Consider the following 20,204-nt stretch of genomic DNA (forward strand, 5'->3'; position numbering starts at 1 on the left):
CTCGCCGACGCTTCCCTTTAAGTGGCCGACGGAATGAATTTTTGATGACAAATTGAGAGGTCGTCTTACTAAGTCTCCGCGTATTTTCCATCGCAGTTATCCATAATTCATCGGCAACGGAGAGCGTTTAGTCAGGCGTTTTTTTTCCCCGACGTTTAGAAAACTCGATCGGTTTGCGTTCCTGGACAGTCTCAAATTTATGACCGCGCTCAGAGAAGTGAGTCTCGGCGAACGAAAAACGATCATTGTTACCGGGTTTCTATGTTATTTGCCTGCCACGGTTAATTACCGGGGACGATTTAGTGTAATCGGTATATTACACTAAATTTGGTGTAATTGGCTGATTGGTCATCTCATCCTTCTATTCTTATGCAATCTGAAGCCTAAAGGGTTTTAGAATTTTATTAAGATAAATATGGAAATGATTTTCTGATCGGAATTTTTATAATGCATGCTTTTATGGTCTCTTAGAAAATATAATTTGGTTTTAGAAACGCTAGATAAGGTTGAGAAAGCATGTCGATTTTCCACCGTATTTTGAAGCGAGTAGAAAAGGAACTGAATGCTCAAAGGCTTTGAATTATTGAAAAGCTGGAGGTTCCCGGTTTAATGTGCTAATGTACCACTACTTATGTTCATTTCATTTAATTAAAACTTATGTTCATACACACTGCTGATGAGGTTTGTTGGTATATTATCACATTAGACAATTCATAGTTAGTTTTACTCATTTCATAGACTTTATTTTCATGCATTGGCGACTTTTTTGCCACATTTTCCTGCCTACACTGAGAACCTTTTAGCTCCATTTCCCCTGGAGTAAGTAAGAGATTTTTAGGCTTTTTTCTTCGCGAAAAAACTTTGTTTCTTTCTATTAGAAGAACGAAATAAGGATTAGTGTTGAATTGTTGACAAATAGTTATTATATCACTTTTGATTTCCAATAGTGAATTTAGAGTCATTCATCCTCAAGATATAGTATGTAGTTTTGAGGAAACCAGGCGTACTTTAATGTATGATATTATTAACGGCAATCTACGGTCCTATTTTTGTTGATCGTGATACTTATATACTTTCATACTATAAGCATTTTTCGAGTAGTATATCCATCGCCATATATTAAGTATAAATATGTTTGGAGAAAAATTAATGCTTACCTTATCCATTCCTTTGTTCCTATATTACGTGTACTTACTGTCATAAGTATGTCTGGCTTGCCAGCATTTATTGATCTAATGAGTTTCTAGCCTATTAATGTCGATTGCATAAATAAATCATTTTGTGTTACATATATGCATCTAATTGTTCTAGGTTTGGCGTATATGTACGCTTTCACGTCCATAAAAGAACCACAATTTACAGAATTTTATATACAATTGAGTACCCCGTCAAAAGAAAGCTCGCCTGAGCAAATCTCGGATCAAGGCGATGCTCATTGTCTTTTTTGACAAAAGGGGAGTCGTCCACTGCGAATTTGTACCTGAACGACAAACTGTAAATGCTGCATTTTACGTCCAAGTGCTCGACAGGCTTCGAAAACGAGTCGCCCGCGTCCGGCCAGCGATCAAAAACATCTGGCGGCTGCATCACGACAATGCGCCGTCTCACACCGCGCTTGTCGTGTCGGACTTCTTGGCCAAGCACGGCGTGGCAACGCTGCCGCACCCGCCCTACAGCCCGGACTTGGCCCCACCGGACTTCTTTCTGTTCCCGAAGATAAAGAGGAGTTTGAAAGGAACGCGATACGGGACTTTGGACGCCGTCAAAGAGGCCGTGACGACGTGTCTTCGAGAGCTTCCCGATGATGCCTTCGCGGGAGCGTTCCAGGAATGGGAACGCCGCTGGAACAAGTGTATCGACTCACAAGGGTCCTATTTTGAGGAATATTAGCTTAAGATATGTAAAAGTGTAATAAATTTTTTTTCCTGAGCTCAGTACACTTATTTTCCGGACGAACCCTGTACGTAGGGATCATTCAATTTTTCATGATAATCATTAGGGTTCAGTTTTTACTGGATACTGATTTCATTAATATTTCTGGTAACTTCAAAGGGAAATACGTTTGAGAGAAAATGACACAGAGACCCTGTGAATAACTCTTTCATATGTGATAAACTTTTTTTTCATACTTACTCGTTAAGTGATCTTCATTCAAATTATTTGCCATTTTAAAACCTTGTCCGTTTTTGCTAAAGAATATATTATTATTATTATTTGGTATTCTACAGTTTAAGAGGTTTGGAGAAACTCAAACTTAACACTCTTAGGTTTATTTACCATGTCTTACGTGATATAATCGCACACTCCAGATTACCATAAACCCTTCTTTGATTCCACATACCACCCATCATTCCGTAAAAACAAGCCCGCTCTTGTCCTTACCCTACCTTGCTTGCCTGACGCTCTTCTCTCTGTAACAGACTTCAATATTCCATTGCCGATCGAAATTCTCAGCCACCTTCCCCGTCTCATTTTCAACTATTTGCAAGGCATTCCTTTAATGAAACTTTGGTTTCCCAGCTTTTGACTTTATTAGCTTGATTTATGTATAAAATAATGTGAATATAAATAAAATAACAATGGCATAGTTAGGCTATTTTATTATTAATATAATCATACACAATCGTTTCTTTATTGTGAGAATACGTTCGAACAACTAGAACAAGAGACGTTAATATTTACTGTGAAGTCGAAAGAAAACTTTGTCATTATTCTCCCTATCTATGGCGTAATAAGTAAGTTATCTAAATGTACGGATTGAACTCTCTTTTATATATATAACACATGTGTAGATAGTTCTATGGTATTACTTTTTACGCACTAGGTTCTGCAAAATATTTACTCCACCGCCCTGTTTACCATCTCATGATTCCTACACAATTTTTGTGTACAATCCGTCCTACAGTTTCCATTGCCTTAAATATGACCAGATATGTTATTTCGGTATTCTTTCCACATGTACTTCAGCTTTAAATTTAATTTTTCTTCAAAAAAACCTTACAATTGGCTAATAATGTGTAAAAAAATGAAAAAGTGACTAAATAAATAGAACTTAATATCTCACAGTCTCCCTAGATTTAACAGGCACGCCTATGGACTAACTATATTTGAAGGACGTTTGAATTATTTTCGTAAGTTTTATATCTCGAAAACTTAAGAGATCCACTCGTTCTGATTTCTTTTCTTGCTGGATGATGACTTTAGACTTGTTCACGACTCCCAAAAAAAGGATTTTCGGAATCAGAGAATTTTGAATCGGTCATTCCGCCCAGTTGCTTTCACGGTAGTTTTCGGTGGGTACAATAATGGCATTTCCCCTTATTTATATTCTGGTCAGATGGCGTTATTCATCGATTGGTCTCGTGAAGTCATCATGACGAATATTTTCGTGTGATTTGAAAACATTTTCCATGGAATTCATATTGATTGAACCTTCTCTTTTCAGACGGCGAGCCAATCAAACTCCCGGAAAACCTGGAGAGTCTGCCGAAGGCGGATCATTTTCCTACGCAAAGACATCGATGGAACACCAATGAGGTACTTTTCCTAAACTATATTTTTCATCCGAAATAAATGAATTTATTGAAAAATAGGTCAAACCTAACAACTTCTAGGATACAAATGCAATTTGCCAGATATTTTATTAAAAGTTTCCACTGTCCTTCGTTGGGAAGTGATTATATTTAACATAATGCGCTCATTTAATGGGCAGAAAAAAAATGTGCATTTCTTAACTTTATAAAACTACTGAAGAATGCTAATTTTTCATATCCTCAATTAATTTTCTTCCATTAAGAAATGTTAACTGAAATGATGACGACAAATATAGTTCACAGTGCCACGGATGAATCGCGCAGGATTTGCTAATAAAATCCAGAAAAAGTGGGCCCTTTTTTTTAGTTATTGATGGATATGTTAATGGCTTATATAAACGGCTTAGTTAGATTATGGGTGAAAACGTATCCGAGTTGATTTAATTTTTACGGTGCGGTCGTAAATTTAGGCTCTTTAGTGCGATAATATTGATAGGTTGTATTAGTCATAAAGATCTCCTTAATTCAAAGATAACGTCGTGGTGGTCATCAGAGTCTACTTTATTCCCGCCGGGGAGGTCATTAATCACCCGTTGATGACATAAATACAGCCTCGCCTGCTTCACATATTTCCATTAGCAATTTGGAAAACGGCCTAAAAACGCCTCCCGGATCAGGATTCCAAATCATACAATGAGCGTCATTCAAAGTTTTAGCGCGGCTTATACAGGGAATGGCGAGCCGTTTCACGCCCCGCCCCATTCTCCCCCTTGTTTCCCACCGTGGGTAGAGTTACACCTTGCAAATGCTCCCAACAAGAGTCGCGTTTCACAAAATCCCCCCTCCCCGTTTTAAGCGTCTCTTAATACTTTGTCACCCAATAGGATCTTATCCTTTAGCCCGTCACAATGGCTCATTCTTCACTTTACGTCTTCCCCATCCTCCCTCGCACTTCCCCCACCCCATCGAAGCGACGACAAGTCGCGCGCGCGAGATAGAGAGACCGTTAAACCAAATCTTCGAATCCTTACCCCTTCAAGGGCCCTCTCCTCTCCTTACTCCCCGCGCCTTCCCCTTTACCGCCTCCGTCCTTCCGACACTATAAAACTCTCTCCTCTCTCTCTCTTCCCTTCCTTCTCCTCCTCCCCGACTACCTTATCGCACTCAGTCCATCGGTCACAAAACTGAGCTAATTTCACATCCTTCCCGCTCGGGTGAGTGGGCGGGTGGAGAGGGAGAAATAGAGAGAGAGAGGGAGGAGTGGAGAGTGCGGAGGTCCCCTCCGAATTCATCTCTCCACCCTCCTCTCCTCCTCTTCCCCCGTCCATCCCGCACCCAATCTCAATTCCCACCCCACTCCCAGTGCACCTCCTACCTCCCTCCGGTCGGCACACACACGAACACGTCGCGCGGCCACCACCCCACTCTCGCCTGATAGCTTCCCCCCTCCCTCGATCCCCCCATCTCACAACCCTCTCCCCACCCCCGCTAGTTAAGGACGTTTGCAGTGAGACATCTCCTTCCCGGTACACAAGCCGTTTCTAATCCCAGGGTGTTAGTACGAGGTTTTCCCACGAGATGGCATCGGGATATCCCAAGCTTCATTTCCCTTCGTACCGGCGGAAGGAATGGTGGTGGGGCGGGGGGTCTGTGGGGGGAAAGGGGAAGAGGAGGAGATTGTCGGAGGGGGATTTGGTGGGTGGGATGAAGGGGCAGGGTGGCCGTTCGAAGGCGGCGACTCGGTCTGGGAAGGGATGAGAGGTGTGGTGGCGAGGTGGGTCGGTGAGGGGGACACCAATCCACAAGGATGGGCTTTCTGTCCCTCTCTCTCCCTCCTGGGAGATGTGGGTTCAGCGCCGTTCCTCAATTCATATCCCACAGCCAGTCAGTCCCCTCCCACCACCGCTGATGGCCGTCCTCCCCCCCACCCCAGCCCACCCTACTCCCCCGCACCAGAGTCACGCCAACCCTTCTCTCCCTCTCGCCCCACCCCCTTAAATCCAATCTTCTTTTTAAGACACCATTTTGCCGTCGTCTTTCTCACCGAGTATATTAAAAACGCGGCACTTTCCCTTCGGGGAGGAATAAATAGACAGGCGAGGAGTGGGTGGGGTTTTGGGCCTCGGGGGGGGTGGGGCGCTGTATTAGGCGATATCTCTTATCTCACCCACCGATGCTAAAAGGATCGAACGCGATGGTAGGTTAGATGCATCGAAGGATACAATGAATGGTGTTGGTAGGAAATGATTCCGATATTATAGCTCGGGGTTAGTTTATGCCATGGCTTGAATATGAATCGCGCGAAGTATTTCCATTGAATACGGAAATGATAAATCACCGAATGGATTGGATATTATCGCTCTAGGAATTTCATCTGGCTGACATAATTTGACTTAACTCCGTTTTGTATTTGTATCTTCTTCGTCCTTCCGTTTTCCTTATAGTGCTAAGCAAGTCGTCATTAGAATCGACTTAAGTTTCAACTACACTTCAGCTGACTTTGGACAGTCAGATACAATCAATTTATGTAAGGTATTATATCTATCACTACCGTGTCTTGGTACCCGGGGGTTAGCACAACATGTTACTCGGGCGTTACTGAGCAGTTTCCCAATTATGATAAAATAATATAATGATAAAACAAGAATGGTGGAATGAAAAAACGTTCCCTATATATGTTCCAAGCGTTTTCTGTGAACGTTCAGATTAACTGAAATCCATGAAACCGAAAATGAAAAAAATTATTTGAATGTACTTTAGTTTAATATCAACCATAAATCGTAAATTTATGGGAAAGTTTAATTAATTTACTGATCTTATTAAATGTTACATGTTTTACACAGAAGAATGCAATTCTAATCAACATACAGGAGTTGTAGGGAAGCAACTGTTTATATAAGTATTACAAGATTTGAGTGGTTCACACCGAGAAATATATACTATTTTTAAAGCTTGAATTTAATAAGTCTTTTTTTTCTTAAAAAACACCTACATTTTTTATTCCAATGGATATTTGACGAAATAAATTTCTCGGACCAAACCCTTAACCCAAACTTGAAAGAGTCTATCCTTCACTAAACCAACGTTTTATCGCTATTTGTCTTCACCGTTCTCAAACCGTTATGTGCCACATCGTCCCAAATACGCTCTATAACTATTTCCTTTCCCTAACTCTTTTCTTCGAGTTACTCCAGTTCTCACCTCGAAATCCCTGCGTTCGATTTCAATACGGTGATCATGCTAATGTACTTGCATGTATATCCTCTGTGATCGACGTGATCCCTTCGACCCAGTTAGTATTTTGAGGTTGGAACAGGTTTGATTCCATTTACGTACTAAAGCGGAATGTTTGGAAATATGGATTTAGGTGCTCGTTTGCCTATATGCACGTGCATATGTGTGTGTATATATATTTGTATGTATTGTATGTATATATATATATATATATATATATATATATATATATATATATATGAAATATTCTTTAAAATACAATCGTAAATCAAAATTATCTGCATCTATCTTTCCTGTCTCCAGGCAATGAGACCATCACTTGATGGTCTCTTGAGCATGCTTTCTCTTAAGTCATCTTTTTTCCCGCAATACCTCCCTATTAGCAGTTCCTATAATATCTATCCTTCCTCTCTTTCCACAATGACTCCTCAATCATCACACTTTTTTAATATTTTCCTTTGCCTACCTCCTTCTCTTATTCTCTACCTCCTATCCCATCCTTTCCTTGCGATACAAATGCGTCCTCTCACTCTCCTTCCCGTCCTCCCAGTGAAAACCTCAATTTAATCATAGCGTCGAGAGGTCCGCTTGGACAGCCTCGGCCTGTGTAGTACCATCCCCTCCGACCTCGCATGGCTCCCACGGTGTCGTCTTACGGGAGCCGTAACGAGGGTCGACTTTCGCGCGGATGTGCCGCACGATCGGGTCTCTCGGCTTTTGCCATCCGCTTTCATTAACGCGGGCAGAGTTCGAGCATCGGATGCGGTTTACGCACCGAGTAGGCCTTTTGTCTTGTTCCAATTGACACGGAGACGTAATTGATTGTCGTTCGATATAGTAACGTTGTTTTGCAAAAGCCCACTGCCGTCACTGCCTACCGATCTAATTAAATACACGCTTACTTTGGCCCGTGTCTGTTTAAGACTCGGGTCTAGCTGATGTGGGACAGAGATATGCTTACGCTAATATTTAAATAATAATTTTCCAAAATCCCATATGTGCGTGTTTGGACACTAAACATTCCCTCAATAAACACGTTGTTGCTGTGAATTCATTAATAATGTTTAACCTCCCTTAATTTGATGAAACATATGATTCTTAGTCAATAGACATTCAGTATTGCTTTATAAGCGTATTCATGGTGAAAAAAAAATTGATTAATAATAATTTTGACACGGACATTGTCTCATACGAATCGCAGCAACGGAACAAAAATATTGAATATCAGCAATGTGAGAGTAATTCTCAATTACTGTTTGTATTCAGCATATAATTAAAGTTTAATACATTAAAGTAATGTCTTGGAATCAATACATGTGTAAAAATCCAACTTTACCATTTTTTCTAGTTTAAAGAAAAAAAGTTAATAAAAAGTTCGGTATTTTAAGCCTTTCCTATTATCGATTCTTTCTTTTATATTCCTTTAAAATGAAAATTTAATGAAATTGTTGACTTTTTAATTCCACAATACTTTTTTTGTGTGGAATCACAAATTTAATTATTAATTAGTAAATTAAAAATTCAATGATTTCATTTCAATATGAAAATCTTTGAAGTTACGTCGGAGACAACAAAATTCCTTTAAAATTTGCACCAAAAATGTTCAGTTACCGTCCCTATAGTAAATTTGATTAGATTCGCACAGTCAATTCGATAAAAATTTTAATAAGTATTAGCTGCGTATTCATCAAAAGGCATAACTGCCTCAATGTTCACTCTTGGAGCGACTTCAAAGGAACCCCAAACCGGTCGTAAATTTATACCGGCTTTATTCCCATCTTCCACACCCTGTCAAGTTCCACCGCTTCAATCCCAAATTGAAACAAAATTCTCGTGGATTCGGAGTCGGTAATGGATAAGCGGATGACCGTTTTCCGTTTCAGCATTCGGATCTGCGTCGTTAGCAAACTAACTTGCCTCCACCGGCAGTATCACAATCATTCGAAAATTGAACCACTGCAATCTAACTTACTCGTATCCCGTAGGGAAGTGCGAATTCAGCATTTTTCAAGACTAAAGCGGACCTCGTTACCTCAAATGATGGCTCTTAATTTTTTTCCCGTGTCCCCCTTCTCTCTGTCGAAGGGAGCTTCCGAAGGGAGGACGATTGGGGTGGGGATGAGGAGATTTAATCAAAGTTGATTGAGACACAGGCCTCCTTGGTAGCACACGTGGCCTCTTGCTTTCCTCCGATTCGGTTACGAGGCAGACCCTGCACCTTTCTTGCTCGAATTAGCGTCAAAAGCCTCGGCCCTGCAGGGAAGTAATATGAGCTTAGGGAAGGATGTAGAGCATACTGCCGTCGGACTAGCCCATTTCCCATCGCACGTATGACAGTAGATATACCTTTCAAAGGAAAGATAAGTGTACCGTTTTTGGGAGTTAAAGCAACTCTAATTTTATGATAACTTATTCAAAATTTTATCCCTAAAATTTAGAAGAAACTAACTGAAATTAAAAATCATATCCATTTCCAATATTCACCAAGATTGGCCTGTTTTTAAAGTAGTGTTTTACAGCTAGTTCCTCTGATATTGTCGGATGAAGAAAGCTGCATAAATTTGGAATTAAAAACATCATGACTGAACTTTTGGGGTTGGTGTTTTAAAATAATATTGATTAAAAATTTATAATAAACTGCCAATTACTATGAAAAATTCAGAAACGAGAGCAATAATTTAAGCAAATTTTGCTGGGATATTTCTGATCGAGTTATGTTCCTTTTTTGTGATCTCTCTTCCTCTATTACTCTTGCATTTATAATTTGCGAATGCTATGTATGCTAAATAAATTTGCATTGTCATTAGGTTTTCCTTGGAAATTAAAGAGGACTTTTACTAAGTAATAAAAATGTTAAATACATTCAAGCATCACAAATGAATTTGGACATCTTAAATGTTTATATCTTTACTCTGAGACAACTTGAAATTACTGAAATAATAAACATTTACGAATGAACAATATAAATGAACAAAAATCCCACCGAGGCCATAATTCACTTCATATTCTCTTCTTTTTTTAAGACCGAAAATATTTTTCAGCTAACCCTAGGAAAGCTATTATCGAAAATTACGCCCTTATCACAAGATTTCTATGCCTATTAAATAATTATAATTCATCACACTAATATTTTACGTCGATAATCTTATCATCTAATTTATAATGGTTCTCATTCATTCCGACTACCTCGCTGGAATCCATTAAAGGACCTTTTAAAAATAATCCTTAGAGTTAATTAACTTATCACTATGTGGCACTTTGATCACGTCTACTTATCGTAGAAAAACGCTTCGTCCGCATTTCGGTCATGCGGTTATATGACATCATCGAAATCTTCGATCGGATGGCTCGAAACACATCCGCTGGCCGGGTTTAATAGGATGTGGATAATATCCCTCGCACCAGCGATAAATTATTGTCATTATTATGAATCTTTTTTTCTGCTGATTTCCGTTTCGAGAACCGCATCCGCTTCCACGCGGACTGGAACTAGGGAAAACCCTTCTCCCTGGGTTTCGATCCACAGCCAAGAGGACGTAGTCTCGCGCTGTAGAGATAGATTAAGATCGTCGTTTCTCTTTGAAATACGATCCGGTTTCGGGTAGTTTGATCCACCAGACCTATTGCCCTGATTGGCACATTTAATGCTTTGCCGGAGAGCAGTTCACTTTTCGAGAGGAAGTCACGTTGGATGTAAAAGGGAAAAGTGGTTCCGAACGAAAAACAAATTAGGTGTTCAAGTAATTTCATTGGAGACGTACGTTTGAACCACTCCGCGCGGATTTTTCAACCTACTCCGTCCTTCCTTGTGGTATTTTTTCATGGTCGTTGCTTCATCATCAGATCGAGTGGCTGATTAGATTGCATTATATTTTCACTGGAAGTCTATTGATCTTACTCTATACCATGCTTTTCTTCAGCCATTTTCACATTACATTCGGCATCTTAATTCATCTACTCGCAGAGCTATGTCTGGCTTTACTATCTATCTCTCTTTTTTCACATAATCATCTTTGAAAACTGACTTTGGGATGACTGTTTGTTATTTAAACAGAAGTTAATTCACTATTTTTTTCCTGGAGATGAGGAGACGTATACCCTCTGAAGGGCTATTTTTTGCCATATTTACTTTCTGAATGGTTCTTTCTATTTCGCTACTTCTCCAGCACTGTTACCATAAGTTATAGGTGTAGGGTTTTACTATTGAGAGGCTGTGACAATTATATTAAAATCCGTAGGAAAATAAGGGACGCAAAACTGCCTAAATGGGTAGAAAGATGAGGACTAGCGCAGAGAGAGATGTGGATTGAATAGTATGAGTGATAATGAATCATGTTTGGCCTGACCCCCCGTTATTCCAATACGGCCAATACTCAGCGTACCACGCGGGAGCCCACTCACTTCATCCTCTCCTTAAACCCGGATCTCATTTTAAAAGGACCCTAGGATTTTAGTGCCAATGTTGATCCTCGCGATGTGTACTATGAATAGTTGATCCATTTGCTTCCTAGGAATATTGTTGGTCTACTCGTACCTCTCTTCTAATAACTTCGATACAAGTGCGCAGTCAAGTTTAAATTCGAGTCTGTAACGTCCCTAATTGTTAAGCGACGACTCTCTCAGAATTTGACTCAATGTCCGACGTCAAACATCCTTCATCCGAGGGCATTATATCCTGAACTTGCCACGCCCGACTCCCTCCATTAATCCTCGGAAGGCCCATTTTGCCAGGTAAGGGCCCGCTCGCCGTGAAATCAATCCAGCACGGTTTTCGGCGCGGAATTGAAATCCCAAGTGTGGGCGGGTGCATTCACCCAAAATTGCTGGGGCCGCGGCGACGACGACGGCGTAATCAAACACCCTTGTGATCTCCGGGAACCCGTCGTCTGTCGCCAGGGGGGAGGGGGGGGGGGACGAACGGTCGCGGGGAACGCGCCCCATTTTTTTTATTACACCGATTCCCACCCCTTTTCAAATTGTGCGGGTGTGGAGGTGGGTGTGGGACGGGTGGATAATGGAGCTCGTCAGCCGTAGAGCGCAGGGCCGTGGCGAAAGTCTAGCTAGCGCCGCGCGGAAGCATTCACGGGGAGCGAGGAGAGAGAAAGGGAAAAAAAAGATACAATTGGCACCGTCGCCTCCTCCCCCGCCATCTTCCCCAAACTCTCTCTCCCTCCCCCCCGCCCCCTATACCCACGAACTGATGACGTACGGGAAATAAGGAGAGCGGCCAAGGATTGTTAGGAAAACGGAGGATGAGGGGTCGGGGCATAGGGGGGGAATAGGGAGGAGAGGAGGGGGTTTCAGACGGAGGAAGGGGCAACTGTCGTGTGCCATGTGTATCCGCTGAAAATCCTCTGAACCAGGACTTTGGATTCCAATTATTTCGTCTTCGCGGCGTCCTCCGGAATAGTGTATATAGAGATGGTAGGGGAGTGGGGAGGAGGAAAAATGTGGGTGGCGAGATATTTTCTCCCTTCCGACCACCCCCTTTCCTCGGTATCCTCACCCCTTCAACCTCTTCCATTCCCATCTCTCTCTCACTCCCCCTTATATTTTTTCCCCTCCTCTTTCCATCTCACTCCCAGTCTGTCGTAGACGTTTGGCGTGAGATGTAGGTCCACAAATCGTTTCCTGTACGACGTGTAATAGGACGCTGGTTAAATGGGCCGTTGTGTGAGATATAGCTGAGATCCTACGCTATGTGGGACTCTCCCTCCCTCCAAAAGAACCATCTCCCCTCTCCGCCTCTTTCTCTCCGCTGCCTCACTCTTCCCCCGATTCACCCTCACACTGATGTAACCCGGCAGACCCATCCCTCCTCCACCTCTCCACCACCCCCGCCAAAAGGCGGCAGCAGTTACACATTCGAGAGAGGAAGTGGGGAGAGGGGTTTGGGGCGTTCTTTTCCCGGACCATACGGGGGCCATCTCCAGGGCATCCACGACGGCGGCGGAGTCCTAAGCTTCATGGTCAATGGCTTGATATTATTACCCCGTCCAGTTAATGGAATTTCATTGATGTTTGCAAATCCGCACGAGATAGACGAAAGGGTGTGAGGGGACGGTCAGGGGGCGGGCTGTGGGGGAGGTTTCCTCTTCCCCCGAGGACGAGAAACCGCCGAGATGATACCGTCTCGCACATTAAGACACGTTCCCGTTTCCATTTTATTTTTCCTTTCTTCCCATTTGGTCGTGCCGAGGTCTTCTCAGCCGTGAATCTTCAAATATGGAAACGATTCCGGAGTCAAAGGCGGGAAGAAGGGGGTATAAGTTGTGGGGAGTTGTGAGGGAAAAGGAGATTGATTTAGTCCTCCGTAATCGGCAAGGATCGCAGTTTTCTGCTGGCTACGTCAAAAAATGAGAGGAAATCGTGTAATAAAGTTGTGATGCGGTGATGCGGAGCGTCTTATCCATCCTACGTTCGTCGTCGTATATACCTCAGGGTATAATTCGATAAATTTATCCTTGCTCGCCATGATCCATAAAATAATTCGATATAAAACATGTTCGAGGTCCTCCTCCCCACCTTAAAGTATGCGAATTCTCTGGCGAGTCTGTTCTTTAAATTATTTTTCACTCATTCACAGAGGTAGTCAAATGCAGAGGTTTTATTTGTCGGAACGTGGAGAAATAGAGATCTGACATTTCTGTATTTTATGCAATGTCATTTCAGTATGACAAGCTTGAAAAATTCCAATTACGTCCCGTTATTCTACATTACTCGATATGTCGCTTATAATTCGACGGCTAATATATCATGTGTGCCATCGTCCTTCGATCTAAAACCTTATGTGTAACTTCAGTCTTAGGTCATCAATTTTCAGGTTCCTAGTTTTGCCAAAAATTTCAATTGCCTCAAATAATATTTAGTGATTTCAATGTGAAAAAGATTTATCGTGCCTAGTGATTTCTACCGATCTTTATGGGTAACATTTTCGTGTTAAAATTTTGGGATATTAGGGATTTAATTTAAATTTTATACCTTGACAGAAAACTGTAGTGCATCGTGATGCATTGCTGGTTTTGCCTAATTGGCAGTTGTATTCATAACTTTCGGAATAAAGCACGAATACCGAAAGTGAAAATGATATCTTAATGTGAAGTACTCTGAGAAGTATAGAGGGCCATAATTTTTGTATGCATTTTTTTCTTAAAATTGAGTTTCTTGCTGACAAATTATGCATTATTTACATCTGCTAAGAAATAATTCAAATGATGTAGAAATTCTTATCCATCGCAAATAATGGAGAATACATACTTAAATTAAAAAAACGGCGGCAGTGCATAAGGCTTTTCTGTGTATATTAAAATTAAAAAATACGAACAGAGTATTAAATGATTTAGAGGAAATTACGGGGAGGAACAGGTGGTTGTTATTGGGGGAAATACATTTTGCCTATTTATCGAATACTCCTTTCCCCGAATATCTGAGCAGATAAATGAAAATTCTCGCATGCAGTTGACGCAAAAATTATCCTGAAAATAGTATGTGCAATGATAAGTTCATTTCAGTATAAGAGAAAATGCGACGATTTCAAGGAACGTTTTAGCCGTTCGTATTCACTAATAGCTCTGATTTGAGTTATGGAATTCTAAATGGACCTTAGGCGTGGTGGACTTCATGTTATTTATGTCAGAGAAGAAATACCTTGGTATACGACTGTATTAAGGAAATAAATGGCTTCACTATTTGATTTTTACTGAAAATATATCATGGTTTTCGTAGAAGCTTTATTGGTATTTTTGTACGCCATTTAAGCTTTGTGGTTGTTTGATTATTCTTGACTTTTCTGGTATGAACTCTGTCCCGATATATTTAAGATTTTCTATAGTTTCAGAGAGCTTTAATATCTTAAGGATGATACATGACCCCACCCTTTGAATACGTTTAAGTTTTGAAAAGGTCCGTCTTCACTCCCATTGAATTGTTTGGCTCCATTTTAATGAATGGCAGTATGGCTAAATGAACCTGAAACATTTTCAGCGCGAACATGTTTTCAACCTAATCGTTTGGGGAAACAATTTACGGCGGGGCACACATAGACTCAGTATCTATAATTTTACGGATCAAAATAATTTAGATGAAACGTTCGTGTCCCCCCAAAGTATTCGGCGTGGAAATTAGCATACCATTTCCCTCCTCTCCTTCTCCCTTTACTATCAGAGAGACATTATTGGTGAAAATATTACCCGGCCATTAACAGGAAAGGAGTTTTGCATCGGATGGCAACTTAGTAGCCACCATTTTTCAGAGCATATGCATCACTAAATCTTAAGATAATCTCCCATCCAAATTCATTCGATGGAACTTTACACGTGAATGGGTTGCGGGGAGGCGGGATGGGGGGGGAGGTGATAGCGGAGAGAAGTGAGGATTTCGGGCGAGGAAGACGGGAGGTTTTGGCTGGGCGAGGACGAAGGGGATTCCCGTGGGGTATGAAGTAAAAATGGGTCCCTGGCATTATATGAGTGTTGAAGTGGTATGGGAATGCCTACCACCGTGTTGCGAGGCAAGGGGCGGGCGGAAGGGGGTTTGGACTGCGGGGGTAGAGCACATCCCACCACTCATTCCGACGGAAACTTGTTTTCCTCGACGGAACCCTAGGGGCTGTATCATCTCCTTCCGTAATAAAATATACTACACTTCCCCTCCCTAGTTCCGTCTCCCTCGCCACTCAACTTGTGTTCGGAGCCCTCTTTTGCCTCCTTCCGCGAATATCTACTTCCCGCCGTAAAACTATTCGCAACTCGAACCAGTCAACCTCCCCCCCTTCCCTCACTCCAATTCGTTCTCTCTCGTTTTCTCCATCCTTCTTTTCTCTATCCCTCGCCCTACCGATCTCCTGCCACCAACCCTTCCCTCCTCCCCCCCTTAAGGCGCGTCCCCATTCCCTCACACATTACCCAAATTTATTCACCTTCCTACCTTTATCCCGGGTTCCTCGGAAGCTCACCTTCCCTCCATCCTCTCGCTGCTCCCATTCCCATCTCCGCGTCTCTCGTTTTGCTCCTCGTTCCCCATCCCTCCCCAAACTCAAATCCCTCTCACGCGCAGGGCAGCCTTTTACCTCCCAACCCATCATACCATAGGCAGCAGCAGGAAGGATATTGAAATGGGGTTGGATTTTTGTGTGTGAGTGTGTGCTGTGAAAGATGTGAGGGTGAGTGTGGGTGGGTTTGGGTGGGGATTGGTGTTGGCTGAGTTGGGAGTGGGTGGGTGGATACGGTGGAGGAGGAGTAAATGAGGCAGAAGGAGAAAGGATATGCGATGGGTTCATCAAAATATTCTCCCTCCGGGATTCCTCGTTTCTATGCCAGCCGGTGGAAGGGATGCAGGGGAGGTGGTGGAGGAGGTTTTGGGGGGGAGGGGTGAGGGAGAGAAGGGGAGAGAGCAGGAGAGAAGACTTCATGAGATGGTGAAGTTAAAAGGGTCCGTACAAGGTTTGGCGCTTATAGCTGATGCATTGAGCTCTACTTTCACGCTGTGCTGAACACCTTCCGACTTGTTAACTTCTTGTGCATTTAGTGCGCAATGATTCCAAAAAATATTCATATACAGTTACAAATAATGTTGCTTTGAATGTTATGGTTTGGTAGACGCTACTGATTCCGATGTTAATGTGATTGGAGTTCATGATATGATGGTTAGTCAAGCAGCTCTTTGGTCAGCGGACATATTCTGTTGATGCGAATATGCCATACATGGGAGAATACGGTCGCGTTTAGGGTTCCAACATTTTAGGAACCATGGAATAAAATGAATTAGAAATCCATTCTAATTTTTTTTCACTCATGAATGGTATTTTTAATGTCAAGTATCAAAAAAAATACACAAGGCAGTCGGATCGCAAATGTTAAAAATCTCGTATCATTAATGTCTTCATATTTTTTTACCGTATGTATTCAATTTTGAAATATTAATGTTGAGATAATTAATATTTCCTATTAATTAACCGAAACAATCGTGGGTGATCACAAAATAATTTGAAATGAAAATATGTATGGGGTTAAGTCGGTAAATATTAAGTTGTACCTCTTGAATGTTAGTTTATACTTGTACATGTGAAATGGAAATAAATTTCAATCACGAAAAGTGAAGAGTCAGGCGTGATGTTGTGGAATCGAGACATAATGAAAACTTCGTTGCAATTTTCCACAGTTAAAACTTTATTGCCGACCATGGTTTCGATACACTGTATCATCATCAGGTCGCCTCATCACCAGGACCTGATGATGATACAGTGTATCGAAACCATGGTCGGCAATAAAGTTTTAACTGTGGAAAATTGCAACGAAGTTTTCATTTATTAAATTTCAATAATTTTTAGTAAAGTGTATGTACGAGGGTCATCCGGAAAGTAGTACCCGTTCGTGAAATAAAGACACAAAAGTAAATATTAACAAACATAAAAAATTTTATTTGAAAGAGGATACTTTAAACTACTTCTCAACATAATCTCCAAGCAAATTAAGGCATTTGTCATAACGTGTGACAAGTTTCTGTATTCCTGCTGCATAGTCCTTCGCCGCCAGCTCATTGAGATACGCGAGGGACCCATCTTGCACAAATTTTTGCATAATGCAGATGGTGTTTAACAATTTCATGAACAATTGTTCGAGAAACATTTGGAAAATGCTCACAGATGTCATCAATTGTGACGCGCCGATCGTTCCTCACGAATTCGTCAACTGAGCTCACCAGTTGGTCTGTAATGACAGACGGTCTCCCCGAACGCTCATCGTCGTGTGTGTTCCCCCTCCCCATGTTGAAGTTGCGACACCACCGCCGAACAGACGACTCGTCCATTACATTGTCTCCATACACCTCCTTTAATTGGCGATGAATATCACATGGGCGAACGTTTCTTGCATTGAGGAATTTAATCACTGCCCTCACTTCACAACTGGCGGCGTTCTCAATTTTTTTAAACATTGTAAACAATCACAGAAACAACACAGGCAATGCTAGCGTCACGCAACTTGGCTCAGAGAAGGCAGACAAGCCACTGAAGCTATCTGACCTCGTCCAGCGGCTACTCGCGTCGTCAGCACTTCATGCGGCACGAACGGGTACTACTTTCCGGATGACCCTCGTAATAAGTATATCACTAAGTTAAAGAAATTTAAAGTTCATTCATCATTAATTGTGGAAAATACCGCATACACTCAGCTGTAATCCTATGGAAATTTATCTTAAAAAGATATAGTAGTAATTTGGTCTTATGTCCTGGCGTAAAAGATAATAAATAAGTAAAAAAATAAAATTAGAGAAATAAAAAGGTCTTTCATTTGAGCCGTAGTCCTCCGTGGAAAGGGAGAGTGAAGAAATAAAATGAGAAATTGACGAAAAATCAGAGGAAATTGGATTTCGGGAAAATTGATTCCTGATTGAAAAATCAGCGAATGAAATGAGAAACTTATTTGATTGGCGAAATTCGAATTTTATTGTTTGCTCTCCGTAAATAACTCTACCCTCGAAGACATTCTCCCCCGAAAACGTAACCTGACGTCTGGGAATGAAAAGATATCCATATTATTTCTTTACCTCCGTAACTCTTTCTGTCATATACTCTCTTAATGTTTGAGGCACTACGGCATGAAATGTAAATGATGTGATAATGAAAACTTCGTTGCAATTTTCCACAGTTAAAACTTTATTGCCGACCATGGTTTCGATACACTGTATCACCTGAAGATGATACAGTGTATCGAAACCATGGTCGGCAATAAAGTTTTAACTGTGGAAAATTGCAACGAAGTTTTCATTATGTCTCGATTCCACAATATCACGCCTGACTCTTCACTTTTCATACGTAAATGATGTGATTTGAACCCTCTCCTTGTCGCCAGAGATGTTCTAGTATAAACACTTACTGGTTTCGCCTCCGATAGTCAATAATGAAGTAGGAAATGTACTTCACAACGTATATGTTGGTGAGATTTAACGGTAAAAAATCGAAGATAGAGGTCCTTATGGACTCAATTTAGCACAATATGTTTTCGGTAAAGAGCCAAATGCTACCCAGTACTGCAATGTGACACGGATGTTGACTCCCGAGTGAGTATTTATATTGGTAAAGTGTGTTTCATAAAATCAGTCACGTGTTTTTCTGAATGTTTCTATGGAAATTAGTATATTTCATATTTATTTTAAAAAGAATAATGTCTAAATGGCATGGTAATTGTATTGTACTTGAAATTGTGAAAATGTCTGCATTCACCTACCTTTCTTAATCCTTTTGGACCCTTAAGGGGTAAATATGATATTGTAAGACTATGCCAATGAAATATATAATAATATAAAAATAAAATATAAAAAATAAAACCTATTTACTAGTGCCTAGACGGCCAGTTATACTTTTCTAATCAGGATTTTGCGAGAAATGGTTGCCTCTCAAAATTAAATTGCTTCCAACTATACAATGGCATGGTGATCAAATTTTCCAAAGCACTCCAATTGTCATCCATTTACGTTTCAACCTCAAAGTATGAGATTAAATAATGACTCGCAAGTTCCTTAATATGTATCTCCATGCTATATCATCGCTTTTAAAAGCCTTTGCCCGAAAACTGTAAATTCTTGCAGAGGAAAAGTGCGAATATCTTATTTATAAAGCTCGGAAAAACTTTAGCTCTAAAAATTAACCTTTTGTTCACTTCAACGTCTATTTTAGTGCTCGTAAAGGTGAGGGATGCCTTTGGTTCTATTTTTGCTTTCCAAAACGTTGGTGAATAAAAAAAACATTTAAGCAAATTAATGCGCTAGCGGGATGCATTTCAAGAGTATTTCCATTACGGAATGAGAAATTTCAAGAGACGAGCTCTTTGGGGGTGCAAAGTCTCGTCCTCTTTTGAGATATATATATATTTTTTATTCCTATATTTCTAAATTCCCCTTTCGCTTTACGTGCCCTCCTATTTCCCTTATTTTCATTCATCTCACTTCTTCAAACAGCCTCTCATCCAATGACGATAAGAGATGAAGGGATTTCGATTTTTTCTCTCTCCAGCCATTATTTTTTTCAAGAGGGAGGTTTTTTATTACCGAATGTATTGGGCCGGAGGGATGTTTCCGAGAACAATATTATGATGGCGGTGGGGTGAACCGTTGGTAATAAATCGTTTGGGTTAGGAGAGAATTGAAGTCTGGACTGGGTTAAAAGTTCGAGTGGAAAAAGTCTTCTGCCATGAGATATGGCCTAATATTTTCTTTCCTCCTCCCCTAGAAAGCTGCATTTACTCGTTCATCTTTTCATTACTTCAGCAGAAAATAATATTTTTTCTAATTATCGAATGGCTCTTAAGCTGAATATTGAGTCCCAGTTCATCTATCTATGCGTTGTTTTTATCCAATGTGAGATTAAGCACCGTGAAGTGTTAGCGTTTGTAGCCCAAGCCAATCAAGTAATCAATTTCATTATTGGCCCCTCGGTAAATG

The 20,204-nt window shown here is 41.0% G+C and overlaps 1 protein-coding gene across 1 annotated transcript in view; it reads left to right on the top strand.

Moving 5' to 3' along the window:
* Camta (Calmodulin-binding transcription activator) overlaps positions 1-20,204 on the top strand; it is a 1,815,113-nt gene that overhangs the window by 1,207,065 nt on the left and 587,844 nt on the right. Inside the window, exon 9 of the mRNA XM_071590285.1 lies at positions 3,446-3,537. Within this exon, the coding sequence (XP_071446386.1) occupies positions 3,446-3,537 (92 nt within the window). The remainder of the gene's footprint in view (positions 1-3,445; positions 3,538-20,204) is intronic.

Source organism: Hetaerina americana, unplaced genomic scaffold (assembly GCF_022747635.1).
Source record: "Hetaerina americana unplaced genomic scaffold, ioHetAmer1.1.p SCAF_4, whole genome shotgun sequence".
NCBI lineage: Eukaryota > Metazoa > Arthropoda > Insecta > Odonata > Calopterygidae > Hetaerina > Hetaerina americana.